Source organism: Megalobrama amblycephala, linkage group LG5 (genome assembly GCF_018812025.1).
Source record: "Megalobrama amblycephala isolate DHTTF-2021 linkage group LG5, ASM1881202v1, whole genome shotgun sequence".
Classification (NCBI taxonomy): Eukaryota; Metazoa; Chordata; class Actinopteri; order Cypriniformes; family Xenocyprididae; genus Megalobrama; species Megalobrama amblycephala.
The window spans coordinates 462,514-477,486 of NC_063048.1; the positions used below are offsets into that span (position 1 = coordinate 462,514).

The 14,973-nt window shown below is 36.7% G+C and overlaps 1 protein-coding gene across 3 annotated transcripts in view; it reads right to left on the minus strand.

Moving 5' to 3' along the window:
• myt1lb (myelin transcription factor 1-like, b) overlaps positions 1–14,973 on the minus strand; it is a 141,930-nt gene that overhangs the window by 20,128 nt on the left and 106,829 nt on the right. For all 3 annotated transcript variants that reach the window (XM_048190326.1, XM_048190325.1, XM_048190327.1), the window contains exons 10-12: positions 13,517–13,624; positions 12,934–13,154; positions 8,180–8,445 (exon numbers count right to left, since the gene is read on the minus strand). In XM_048190326.1, the coding sequence (XP_048046283.1) occupies positions 8,180–8,445; positions 12,934–13,154; positions 13,517–13,624 (595 nt within the window). The remainder of the gene's footprint in view (positions 1–8,179; positions 8,446–12,933; positions 13,155–13,516; positions 13,625–14,973) is intronic.

The window sequence follows — 14,973 nt, forward strand, 5'->3', positions numbered from 1 at the left end:
TAGGAGGAGACGGAAATCTGTGCTGCCATACACTAGATGGCGGTGTGGTGACGTGACAAAATGTGTGTGTGTGTGTGTGTGTGAATCTCCTCTGCAGCTGTGTGAGATACCTTTCACGTTTCTGGTTATCAAACAAGCTCTTCAGCATCACCTGAAATATGGTGCTTAAAACATTTTAGGACACATTTCTTCAACAGACCAGCAGTGCAAAACAATAATAATAATAAAAATCATAATTATATGTTCTTTATCATGCATCTCCATATTTGGTTATTTCAACATCATTCCAATGAAATGTGACTTTTTGTACCATACAGAAAAAAGGAATGTAGAAATTTGGCTTAATGAGGAGACTTTTGCAATTACTTTTCTGATCAATTATGTTTTCACCAGCCGAATGAAAAAACAACAACAACAACAACAAAAAGACGCTAGAAAGCACCATAGCAACCCCCTAGCAACGCTCCCAATGGTGATGAGTTTCACATGAGCCATCATCACTCAGAAAATGTAACAATCTAGAGTAATATGAGTGTAATATATCTTATAAAATGGCATACTGAAGAATACTAACTTACAGTGCTCTCTGACAGACTTTACTCAGATTTACCAGTAAAAGCACCATGTTCTTATAGTGAAGACAGATAACAGAGGCTGACGGAGGAGTTTCTGAAGGCATCTGCATCAGGAGCTCCAGCAGCCTTAGACCTCTGAACTAAACCAACCTCTCTCTGCTCTCAGAGCTGGATTATAAAGATCGTAAGCTCCTCTCTGCTGATGTGTGTGTGTGTGTGTGTGTGTGTGTGTGTGTCGGTTACAGAAAAATATTTCAGCCTTCTGTTCCACAAACAGTTAAAAGAAGTAGCTGTGGTTGCCAGAAATTTACCATAAAAAATACAGTCACAACATTTTACATTTTAGAGACTGAAGTTCAAAAATGTACAATTAAAAAACATATATTTAATGAAAAATCTGCACAGTTTGAGTTTCACGAGATGGAAAAAGTAAATGAGAGATACTGAAGATGAGGGTGTACATTATGAATGTGGTTTGTATCGAAACAGATCTCAGTAAATTTAGTTATGCAGAGCGAAGACATCAGATGTAATTAGTGAGGGATGAGGAGGAGCTCTCGCTGTCACCCTGACCTCTGTTACTACGGGAACCCCCGAAGGAAGTGACAGCGAAGCAAAGAGGTCACGTCCCACAGCTCCACTTCCTGTTGCAGCCTCAACTAAAGCTGCTCCAATTAGAGAGCGAGAGAGACGAATGGAAACAAGACCACTGCATAAAATGATCCCCTCACTCAGTATTTTCTCTTGTTTTCCAGTTCAAATATACAAACATTCCTAAATCAAAACAAACGCAGAAAAATGATTATTTTCAACCCTCATTCTGACTCTCTGTCTGAAATGATCTGTTTTTAATCTGCTGTCAGATCCAATACAGTCAGCTTTCAACAAAAGTTTCTTCATTACACTGTGCCTCATTTACAAAACAATCTGCAGTCAAATGCTCCGAACAAACATAATCTTCCAACACGATCTGGGGCTCCATTAAAATCAAACATGTACTTGTTTCTCAGACGGGTGTCCTTCTGAAGTCTGTACAGAGACACAAGTGAGCTGCTCAAACAGGACGCATCAAAGCAAATGTTCCTTTAAGCTTCCATTCGTCCTGTAGTCAGACTCTGAACACACATCTGTGTACTGTATCCAGCGTCAGAGATGATAATGGGTTCTATTAGCTTTTGACGCAATGAAATGTAACGCTCGTATCTGGTGTAGACGTGGTCAGTCGTTAAGAAACTGAACGCCAGTGGGCGAGGCCTATGGTGTCTTATTTTAAGTTTTATTTTTCAACAAAATATGCATGTAACATATGAAAACTGCAGGGTGTTTCATATAGCAAGTGCTACAGCATCATAAGCCATAAGCAATACTTTTTTTATCACTTTTTTGATTAACATTTATGATATGTGGATTATATTCATAACAAGAGTGCAAATATTAACAAATAAATAATGAAATAATTGTTTATGATAAGGACGTTTAAATATGACGTTTTAAGCTTTGAAACTTGCAAGATTTTTTAAATGGTACAAAAAAACTTTTATATGTTAAAAGATCACGGAAAATTTGACTCATTTCGTGACCCCATTAAATTTAGTTTAGTTTTCTTACCCCATTGACAGATGTTTTTTTTTCTTGTTTTAAAGTCGACATGAAATGAAAATTGCAATAGTCTTCCCTATTGTGCTGTATATCCAAGTGAAACACTTCACAAACAAGAGCAAATGTAGGGCGGGGCTTGATTTTGTCTGTGGGGAATTGATTGGATGGTTGTGGTTTGCTATTGGTGGATCTCATGTGAGTGACAGGTTGCCCCGCCCTCATCATCAGAGAAGAGAAGAGATGCTGCAAGAGGAAGATATTCTGTTTCAAGATTACAAAACACATGAATTAAAAAAATAATAATTATGTGCATGGATAAATCATTCATAATAAATACTGCAATATTCCAAAAAATAAACAAGAATTGGTCGTTTTGATATATATATATTAATAAATATAAAATTATGTATTATATATAGTCATATATTAATATCTATAAATACAGTGCAAAGCTAAAATGTCAATTCAGCCTGTCATATTAATCATTTTTCATAATGTTGAGCCTATGCAGTGGACGGTAATATTTGATTTTAAGGGTAATGTTGTTCTGGTGCTATTTTGAGTCACCATTTATTGCCCAACGTAAAATCAGAGTCCTGAAGCTAAAGCAGCTGAGAAGTCATGCTTAACAAGCGATCCGGCTCCACCGTGAGACGAGGGACTGCATGAATACTGCACTGAAATAAATGTGTTGAGCGGAGATGCAGATGGAGAGGAAGCGTCACACACTGAAGCTATGACAGAGAGAAGAGCACTGCTGCAGGCAGATCAGCCCATCCTCTACTGCAGAGAGAGAGAGAGAAGCCATCACTCGCTGGAGGTGCCTCCATGTTTCCTCTCTCTTATTTCATGCTCTGCATCGAGTGTGTGTTCATGTGAGGATATGATTCCTATATCACACACACATAACATTCATGGTGTGTTCAGCATCACTTTTAAAGGTGCCCTCGAATGAAAAATTGAATTTATCTTGGCATAGTTGAATAACAAGAGTTCAGTACATGGAAATGACATACAGTGAGTCTCAAACTCCATTGTTTCCTCCTTCTTATATAAATCTCATTTGTTTAAAAGACCTTCGAAGAACAGGTGAATCTCAACATAACTGTTACGTAACAGTCGGGATCATTAATATGTACGCCCCCAATATTTGCATATGCCAGCCCACGGCCCCAACATTATCATTATGAAAGGCATTAGACAAGGGCAAAACATCTGGATCAACGTCTGAATCAACAGACTAGGTAAGCAAGCAAGAACAACAGCGAAAAATGGCAGATGGAGCAATAATAACTGACATGATCCATGATATCATGATATTTTTAGTGATATTTGTAAATTGTCTTTCTAAATGTTTCATTAGCATGTTGCTAATGTACTGTTAAATGTGGTTAAAGTTACCATCGTTTCTTACTGTATTCACGGAGACAAGAGAGCCGTCGCTATTTTCATTATTAAACACTTGCAGTCTGTATAATTCATAAACACAACTTCATTCTTTATAAATCTCTCCAACAGTGTAGCATTAGCCGTTAGCCACGGAGCACAGCCTCAAACTCATTCAGAATCAAATGTAAACAATATAACAGTATACAATACTCACATAATCCGACGCATGCATGACGAACACTTTGTAAAGATCCATTTTGAGGGTTATATTAGCTGTGTGAACTTTGTTTATGCTGTTTAAGGCAAGCGTGGGCGGAGAGCACCAGATTTAAAGGGGCCGTAGCCTAAATCGGCACGTTTATAATGATGCCCCAAAATAGGCAGTTAAAAAAAATTTATAAAAAAAAATCTATGGGGTATTTTGAGCTGAAACTTCACAGACACATTCAGGGGACACCTTAGACTTATATTACATCTTTTAAAAACATAATCTAGGGCACCTTTAATCGACTCCATCTTCCTTCCGAGCATTAGCAGGAGCTCATCTGATGTGCGGCAAAACTCACTTTGTCTGTTTATACAATTGCTAGTTTTCACGATGGTGAAAAAAGTCTTGATGTTGTTTTGGGCTCTACTAGATTGAATGTTGATTATTCTCCTCATATTCTCCATTGTTGCAGCTCCTCTCTTCCCAGTAGTGATGTCCGGTTCACGAACGAATCGTTCTTTTTAACTGGTTCTTTTCAGTGAACTGGTTGAACCAGTTCACCAAATCGTTCTGAATCGTTCCAAACAGTTCACATCTCCAGTTAGCAAACACGAATCCACAAATTACTAAAGTTACTCACTTTTTGACGTGCCTGACACTACCTCTCAAAATAAACCAACATCCCGTAGTTATTCAGTTAATCCGAAAGTACAGTGACTTAACCTGCTGTGAAGAGAGAACTGATGATGATGAGCACGAGCAGCAGAGCAGCTGATATGAGTGAGCATGTGCGGCGCACACAAACGAACATACACGGCCTGTCACGGTTCTCGTTCTCGAGTAGAATCGGTTGCAACGGTTTTTCGGATCACCAGTACACAACCGAGAACCGCTTCTTTCGGACGTGTCCGATTTGAGAATATTCATGTAAGCTCCGCCCAGTGTCACCGAAAATCTCAGACACCGAATATTTCATAACACCGGCCCGTGATAGACGACGTCATCGCGGATGCCGTCATTAAGTCGGAGCGTAAAAGAACCGGTGAACCGTTTTTTTCAACCGGTTTATTGAATCGAACTGTCCGAAAGAACCGGTTCGCGGAAAAGAACCGAACTTCCCATCACTACTTCCCAGTCTGTCAGTAACGCTCTGTTTACTTCCTGTCTCTATGAAGCCCCTCCTTCTGAAAAGCACAATGTGCTCTGATTGGTCGGCTGGAGCAGTGTGTTGTGATTGGTGTTTGGGAAATGTCCCGCCCCTTACCATAACCGCCAGTTTCAACACACTACTAACTCACTCAACCAGGCCCCGCCCCTTTATTCTGCGCATGAATTATTTAAATGAGGAATATTGTGAAGAAAACTCAAGATGGAGTTCAGAAACACTGACACTGATGTAGAGAAGAACTCTTCATGCTCAAACAGCAACATTACACACTAAACAAAGATGAAGATGGAGAAAATGAGAATAGGTGCTCTTTAAATATTATTATTGTATTGTTTTTCATTTGTATTGTATTTCTAATTTTGCCGTGGTCCTTCAATTATGCTTTCACACACTAGAAGAATGGTCATGAATACAAATATTTACGTGCAAATAAAATATTTACAATAATAATTAGCAGTGTTTTCCTATGCAAATCACTCACATCATCTTGTATCACAGGGGATATCTGATATTATTATTAAGTAACTAGACTTATGATCCCATAGACTCCATCCTGAATCATATCTAGAAACATTATACCATTATATTTTAGTTAGTAATATGGAAGTAGAATTTTCATTTAAGATAAATCTAAAAACATGTTGTTAGTCAGTGTTTAATTGAGTTTATTTACCATAAATAAAGAAAACTTGTTACATATACACTTTTTTTTACATTAAGTGTCTTTAACTACTATGTACTAACATTTAAATTAATCATTTGATTACTGTGTACACACATGTTTTTAACAATGTACTTACCTGCATGTAATTACATCTGTAATTAATTTCTGTAATTACATCTATTTTTACATTCCTGTCTTGTTTCCCCCATTTTGTTTTAGGACTTTTAAGATGAAGTGTTTTCTGTTCCTTTTGTTGCTGTATTCACTTCCTGTGTTTACTGTGTTCCTGGTTCCCTTGTTGCTTTGCCTACCTTGTTACTGGATTGTTTCCATGACTACACATCACCTTCACCTGTCCTCGTCAGCCTCTTGTTATCTTGTGTATTTAAACCTCACTGCTCTTTGTCAGGTCTTGTCTTACGTGACTGTGTGTTAGTGTTGGTGTTGACTCAGTTCTGTTTCTGCGGATTTATTCTGTTTTGGTGTGTGTGTGTGTGTGTGTGTGTGTGTGTGTGTGTGTGTGTGTGTGTGTGTGTGTGTGTGTGTGTGTGTGTCATTCTCTTAACCCCCCTCAGCTGCGTTTGGATCCAGCTCTCCCTCATGTCTGAGTTCTCCCAGCATAACAGAACTGAGTCAACACCAACACGCGGTCAGAGCCGTGCGATATTCCAGTGATAACAGCACTCCTACCTTTTCACTGTTTGTGTCACTCCGCTCAAAGCGGCTGTCATGGCGGCCGAGCGAATCCACTGTAATTTGTTTTACAAATACTACACTTGTTGTACCCAGAATGGGGTTAGGTGAGAATGTAATTGTTTAAACCTGAAATATGACTCATATTTAATCATATCGCCTATTTTACAATTTGTTTAGACTCTTATAGTGGTTAAACATGAGCTATGAATCATTTTGGTTACATAAAATAGACAATCTTTGGTCTTATTAATCTAATACTTGTTCCAGAGCAAATTGATTTGGGCTATGTTAAATTTAATAATTTAATATTAAGGCTATATTTAACACATCCTGTAGAGCACTGCTTCTTTACGTTTGACTGAATTGTACAATTGTGTTTCCTACTGTCATTTATAATGGCTATAGTTGTTAATTTAAATATAGCTGTTCAATAAATATTATTTTATATAAATATGCTGTATTTGGTATTGAGAAAGGGTCCATTAGTGCATAAATATGGATTGAGTGAAAGTTACAATACGCAGCAAAACTTTATGAGTGAATGAGTCAGAGAGTTGCAAGAGATTTTAGTATAAGTGCCAAATGTGTCCGACCCTAGTTTAAGGATGGGAAAAATGGTTGGCGCGCCAGGTGTATGGTCTAAAAGGGTTGTCCCTAGTCTCTTAATGAGTCATGGGTGTGTTTTAGGCGTAACGTGCAATAAACCAATCAGAGTCTCGTCTCCCATTCCCTTTGAAAGCCAGCTGCGCCTGTGCCATGACGGATTCACTGTTTACATGGCGGAATTTGCGAGCGGAAACAGATCTTCTTGTGCACGAGGTTAAAGAGCACGAGCAGACCATCTACGGGACAAGCCGCATTCCTCCAAAGCATTTTTATCTTTATGCACACAATAATAATCTTTTACATTGTAATCCTTTTATTTTTAATATCTGGCATGTTTGTGTGTTGCTGTGTGTCCCTGTTAGGGATGGGTCGATAACACAATCTAATACCGGTATATCAGTATTAAATCGATACCATACAGGGTCTAAATTTTGGCGTGGGTATTACGCATAATTTTACACATTCTCGCAGGTTTCGTGTTTACAAAGCGGGAAATTACCACAAATGTTTATTAGCAAATTAATCAACACAGATTATCACATCAAATCAGTAATTGGTCACCACTTATAGCACACTTGAACCCATAGTATATTACAAGTGGTAACTAAATACATTTTTTAAATATAGAGATGGTATATTAAAAGCACATTCAGGTTGAGTACACTTAGATGTTCTTAAGATTATCTAAAGAAGTAGTAAAGAAGAATCTTTAGTATATTAAGAACAAAATTAGTGCACGAAAATAGAGCGTTTTAAGTACATATGCGCGCTGTGATGCAACACCCACGTGCGCGTTTCGGACAACTGACGGAAATCACTTGCCCACGTCTTTTTAAACCTCGCCAATTTGAAGATCCAAACGGGACAGATCTCAAAACACACCGGCATTATTCACTGAGATACTATTATAGCTTTCATTCTTAGTTTCAGTTAGTTTTTATGTTTTCTCCTTTGTTATCTTCAGATGAATTATTTGTTCCTGTAGCTCAGTGGTTAGAGCATGGCACTAGCAATGCCAAGGTCATGGGTTCGATCCCAGGGATTACACATACTCAGATACAAATGTATAGTATAATACAATGTAAGTGGATAAAAGCGTCTGCCAAATGCATAAATGTAAATATGTTAAATATACAATAAGGATATATAAATAATAAAATAATAATAATGGTAATGTAAACTGAGCAAACATAAAAGCGCTTTATATTGTGACATGACTGCACACACACACACACACACACACACACACACACTCACTGGGGGCGTGTGTGTACCTGTGCGCAGATCTCCAGGGGTTTCCCGCTCAGGCTCTGAGGCATCTCCCTGCAGCGGGTGGAGAGGTTGAGGATGGCGGTGGCGGCCATGTGCGCCGCCTCCATGTCGTGTGTGTAGTCGAAGCTGCTCTTGCTGCAGGTGCTGCTGGCGCTGCTCTCTCCTCCTCTCGCTCCTCCTCCTCCACAGCTCAGGCTGCTGCTGCTGCTGGGGCCGTAGCTGCTCGTGGTGCTGCTCGCCGAGCTCGAGCTCTTGCAGTAGCGTTTAGCTGTCGGGACACACAGAGCCGGGCCGTCACGCTTACGGGACAGATCTCAAAACACACCGGCATTATTCACTGAGATACTATTATAGCTTTCATTCTTAGTTTCAGTTAGTTTTTATGTTTTCTCCTTTGTTATTTTATATTTAGTTAAAGTTCAATTAATTATTAACATAGTAATAGTCACATGTTTGCCGGGAGCCAGAGCACCTGACATCAAAGCAAATTTAAAAGTGCTAGCTAATGCTAATTGTAAATACTCTAAAATTATTATTCATGTCGGCACTAATGATGTTCGACTTGGCCATTCGGAGATCACTAAAATTAACATTAAAGAGGTGTGTGAACTCGCAAGTATGATGTCAGGAGAAGTAATTTGCTCTGGTCCCCTTCCTGTTCGTTGGAGTGATTATCATCACTCAGTGGCTGGCTGTCTAAGTGGTGTCCGCAGAATAACATAGGTTTCATAGACAAGCCTGACTAAGCCTGGTTTCTCCCAAGGTTTTTTTCTCCATTTTAACACCTATTTGCCACTTGTTTGCCACCTGATGTCACCTGATGGAGTTTGGGTTCCTTGCCGCTGTCGCCTTTGGCTTGCTTAGTCGGGGACACTTGACATTTGACTTGACATTTATTCAACAGTGCTTTGATCTGCCTGCATTGACACTATTTTTTAAGAGCTGCTGTGCAGCCAAAATAATGCACCAGTTATCACTGTACAGCTGCTTTGACACAATCTGCATTGTAAAAAGCGCTGTATAAATAAAGGTGACTTGACTTGACTAAGTTATAATCATTAACAACATGTAATTAGAGTTAGGGTTTAGTTTAGGGTTGTATTTGTGCCTAATTTACTGTTGTTACTATAGTAAGTACATGTAAAATGTGTAACGGACACTGTAAAATAAAGTGTTATCACCTATATCACTCAGTGCTTTCATGGGTAAGTACACTATAGGTGCGTGTCCTGTAAATAAAGTGTAAATCGAAGCTCAGGTGTTAGTGTCTGTAGTCAAATCCCTTTAGGAGGGAATGTCTTGTTTATTATGATGATTTTGATGATTATGAGGAGATGTTAAATGATGAGGGGGTGTTGGGATGTAAGTGAGAGACGGAGAGACACTCTCTACAATTTGACAAAAGACACAATGAGCCACAACACCAGCTGGGCATCAAAGTGACATCTCCCACTGGCGTCCTGCTGCCATCTCTCTCTCTCTCTCTCTCTCTATCTTCTCCCTCCAGTCTGGTCATTAAAGCATGGCCGGGGATCTCACAGTCTTGCGCACAGAATTGCAATTAGCAGCAGCCCTAAATCCAGACTGTGATTTGCCTAAACCGCCTCATTCATTATGCATCTGCCTCCAGATCATTTCCATACATTTCCATAGCTCAGAAATACAGTGAGGGAAGATCTCAGAGGCTTTTCTAACAGGGTTGAGTTCCTCGCCAAACGCATCTAGCCGTCTCAGAAATTAGCAGTCACATGTCTGAGAGTCATGGTGATGATAATGATCAAACAGTATCTGGACACTAAAGACAAACTTAAACTCTCCGTCTTCACTGGACAACAGAATACCAAACCAAGAGACATATATTTAAAATGAATATAATTGATCTAGCATTTAAAAAGAAGACATATAAAAAGTTATAGACATAATTGTTTATACACCCATATTGGAAACAAATTTTGAAGCGCTCATGTTTATTTTATAGAGCGTATGTTTCTAATAAGTAAATATATAAGAGTGTTTGGGATGTGAGGGTGTGCAGTTTACGCTGTATCGTCAAGTTATGGTTACCACATGCCTCATTTTATTCATACATTTAAAAACCCCATTATAAAAAGCCATAGGAAAATCTCGAAGGAACCAGCGGCGAATTAATCTTCCGGGATTTGGCATCATTCCTGCAGGACTCATTTAACTGAAACCATTTAAAATTTAACCTGAAATGAAATAAACGTTAACTACAACAAAATATTTTAAAAACTTAAGCTTATATTATTTCAGCTAGTTGCCAAAGAAACGTTTCTCATTTTCATTTAGTTTAACTTGATGAAATAACTAAAACTGAAATAAAAAAATGAATTTAAAAAATGAACTAAATAGACATATAAAAAACTATTAAAATTACAACAACAAAAAAAAAAACCTAAAACTTACAGAAACTAAAATGAAAATGGAAATATATATATAAAAAAACATTCAAACTAAAAGATGAATATGGTTGAACTTGTTTTAGATATTTTTGTTATTGTTTATAATTACTTGCATTATTTTTTTAATGTGATCGGTGGCCAAAACCTTCCAGTTAAACCCAAACATTTTTTATATGACATATTTTATTTCTACAAATGTTCACGTTGATAAGATAAATTATGGTGCTATAAGATCCTTGCAATTTCCATTGAAGGCCATTTACGCCATCACCATAGAAAATACATTTCTTTATTTCCTGTTTGTTTAATAAATAGAGTTAAAAATATATTTAATAAATTTGTCACAGTACAGCTGTTTAAAGTAATTACAAAAATGGCTCAAAAAATGAAGTAAATTCTGAGAAAAGCTCATTAAAAAGGCATTTTAAAGTGTGACTTTAGTGTCCAGATACTTTTTTTTCCTCAAAAGTTTGGCGTCAGTACTTTGATTTTTAAAGAAAGTAATACTTTTTTTATTCAGCAAGAACCAGTGTTATTTTAGTATCATTGATATACTATTACTGTTTAGGTTATTTTGGTGATATACTATCATACTATTTACATTAGGCATGTGACGGTATCAAATTATCATGTTGTGATTAATTGCTGAAGCTTTTATCAAGGTATTATCACGATATTGAAATAAGTTGCAAAAAAAGTGTTGTCATACTATAACAGGTTTAGGAACTCTTTTGTAATAACAAAGGAACTCTGAATGTTTAAATGCAATAATACAATACACCAACAATATATAAAGTAACATTTTCAATCAGATTAAAGTGCAAACGAATTAGGCTATAAAGAACAACAGGAAACAAGGTCTCGTTATTTAATGCATTAACTGAGATTGAGCAACAGCTACATTTGTTACAGAAAATATTATTTTTTGTTAATGCGAGTAAGAAACACAACTGATCATTGTTAGGTTTATCTCAGGTCCATTAAATAAGTTCTTTTGATTTTAGTAATGTTATTAAACAGTAACTAAGAAATTAACATTAACTAAGAATAATTAATGCTTTATAAGCATTTTTCATTGTCAGTTTGGTAATAATGAATTAACATGTTAACAGATGTTAATACATTTCGAATCATTAGGGCATGTTATGGTCCACATTAAAATATAAAAAAAATTAAGTTTGAGAATAAATAGCCTATTTAGTCTTTAAGTATGAAGTATTTGGTGCTGTGATGAACAACACTGAGATTACAAAAAAATGAATGTCTGTTTGAAGCATTTTAAAAACTTCACTAGCGCAGCTGCTTTGTTTGCGGGGTTTCCGGGGTAACCGCTGCATTTCTGCTGTTCCATCAGCGCCCTCTGCTGTCAGAGAGTGAACGTGCACTTTCATTCAGCTCTTTCACTCGTTCCGCCATGTGCTTCTCGTGCACGTTGGGCTTGTTTACATCTGAGCGCGTGTCCTTTTGACGCAGAATACAGCGGTGTTCTGCATTTTATACGGTTGATGGGGAAAGTATTCATAAATGCATTATAAAAATGATAATAATTGGTAATAAATTATTATTTAGCGTATTTTGAAGTGCCCACAACAACAATATCGAGCATATTCATTATTGTGATATATCGCATTACCGAATATCGGCACACGTCTAATTTACATTCTACTATTTTGTTGATATTTTGAATTACATTTTCTGTTTATATTTCTGTTTTCACATTAATTTAGTTAAAGTTTTTTTTTTTTTTACTAACTTTGTGTTTTTGTCATTTTTATTATACAGTTTTAGTTATTTCAGTACTTTTAAGAACTAATTTTAATTTATTTCCAGTAACATTTATTTTAAATTATTTTAGTTTTAGTTAACAACAACAACAACAACAACAATAATAACCCTGGCAAGAACACATTAAATTGATCAAAAGTGACAATAAAGACATAATCTTACAAAAGATTCTACTTCAAATAAATTCTGTTCTTTTGAACTTTCTATTCATCAAAGAATCCTGGAAAATAAAATGTTTCAGGGTTTCCACAGAAATCTGAAGCAGCACAACATTGATAATAATCATAAATGTTTCTTGAGCAGCAAATCATCATATCAGAATGATTTCTGAAGGATCATGTGACACTGAAGACTGGAATAATTCAGCTTTGATCACAGGAATAAATTATATTTTCCTATATATATTCACTTAGAAAACATCTATTTTACATTGTAATAATATTTCACAATTTTACTGTATTTGTGATCAAATGAATGCAGCTTTGGTGAGCAGAAGAGACTCTTTCATTAACCTCACTGACCCCAAACCAGACGTGTGGATGTCTTACCCTCATCACTCTTGGGCAGCGTGTCCCGACCGTGGAGCTTGGGTGCAGCAGTGTGCCGTTTGCTGTAGATGTTGTTGGTGTTGTCATAGTTGTTGTAGTCAAAGCTGGTTTTGGAGTACTTCTCTAACTCTTTGGCCAGGTTGGAGCGCGGGGTTGAAGTGGGAACGTTGTTTTTATAGCCGTACTGTGGAATCTCCAGCTGTTTCACAAAGCACATGGGCCTGAAACAGACACAGCCAGCAGTTTATGCTGAATCGTGTGTCTGCTGCCAGTGATGAATGGGCTTCGCACAGAAAACTCAACACAAATCGCTGCCTATTTGTAAGATATTCACTTTCTAACAAAGAGGCAAATTCACAACTTGACCTACACTGTAAAAAAATGATTGTAATTTTAACTGTAAAAGACTAAATATGCAACAGTAAGTTCCTGTGCTATACACAGAGGAAAACTGTAATATGCCACATTTTATGCTGCATCTTCTGTAGTTAAATGAATGTTGACTGCATTATTATAGCGTCGTGTTTGTTATCATGATGATGTTTAGAGTTGGTGTGTGCATCTCAGCAGACGTGTCTGTTACCTGAGCACACGATCTGAAGCCTGGTTGGATTTGCCTCCATCACATGACTGATGTTTCTCGTGGGCTTTGGCCAGTTTCTCTGCAGCCGCTATTGGGCAACCCGACAGGCTGGATGAACAGAGAGAAATGTGAGGGACGTGGCTCAACAAAGACACGTCAACATGTGACAAATCGCATTCATCTGTCTGCCTTTCTTTAACACACATTATGCATCTTAGACACATCACTGATACCATCTGCTGTGATCTGCTCTGTGCTGTACTGAAATAAAGTCAGATCCAGAACGCTGATGACTAAAATCAGAAGTAAGAGCGAGTCTTGGTTATTTCTCCTAAAAACAGTGATTAGATAATCCATAAAGATTTTAAAGAAAGAATTGAAATCTTCTATTGTTTATATATCACAATTCTGAGAGAAAAAAAAAAGTCACAATTGTGAGATAAAAAGTCTCAATTACCTTTTTTTATTTCTTTATTCAGTGGCAGAAACAAGCTTTCATATGTTTTCCATTACAAATATCGAAACATTCTTAAATCAAAATACTTATTTATGCTTAAATACACATAAATGCTTAATACTTAATACAAGAAAAATATCTGTCAGTGGGGTATTTTTTTACTTAATTCAAAGGAAAAACAAGATTATTTTTATTACCCTATTGACAGATTTTCTTTCTTGTTTTCAGCAAAAACTCAAAATATTTTTTTCAGAAAACAAGACAATTGTACTGGAAAACAAGTCAGAAATGCAGAGTAAAGAGAAAGTGTATGAAACAACCTCAGATCCACACACTGTTCCTCTACAGTGTGATTTAAAGTTTTCACTCAGAAATTGGTAATCAGTTTCACAAATAATTACAAAGAAACAACAAGTAATACATTGATTTAAACATGCACATTTTAAGTAGAAAGACTGAAATATCACCCCAATAATCTTTGTTTTATTTAAAATGTTTGTTTACAGTGTAGGTAGTGCCTTAAGCTCAGACAGAGATATGAAACGCTGCTGAAGGTGTGTGTGTGTGTGTGTGTGTGTGGTTCAGGGGTCAGTCGAGGTGTCGGTGAGGTGCTAATGGCTGACGCTCATACAGCAGCTGCTGAGAGCATTACTGCAGATCCACAGATCCACAGATCTGCACAAACCACTTCAATCCACACGCAAAACCTTCGACGATGACGACAGATTATATTATAATTATATTATAGCCTATTATATTATGTTCATAATCAGATTACAGTTACTTTTTATTGATTACATGATTTTATACATGATACATACAGTAAATTATTCAGACTTTATTGATTTTCCCTGATTCTTATTTTTTCTCTTTTACATTTTTATTTACATTGACATGCAGGCAAACAAATAAAATATAGATTTTTTCAGTAAGTGTTTTTTTTTTAATTGTTTTAATAATTAATTAATTTATTTAAAATTTCTAGGATGTAATTAAGTAT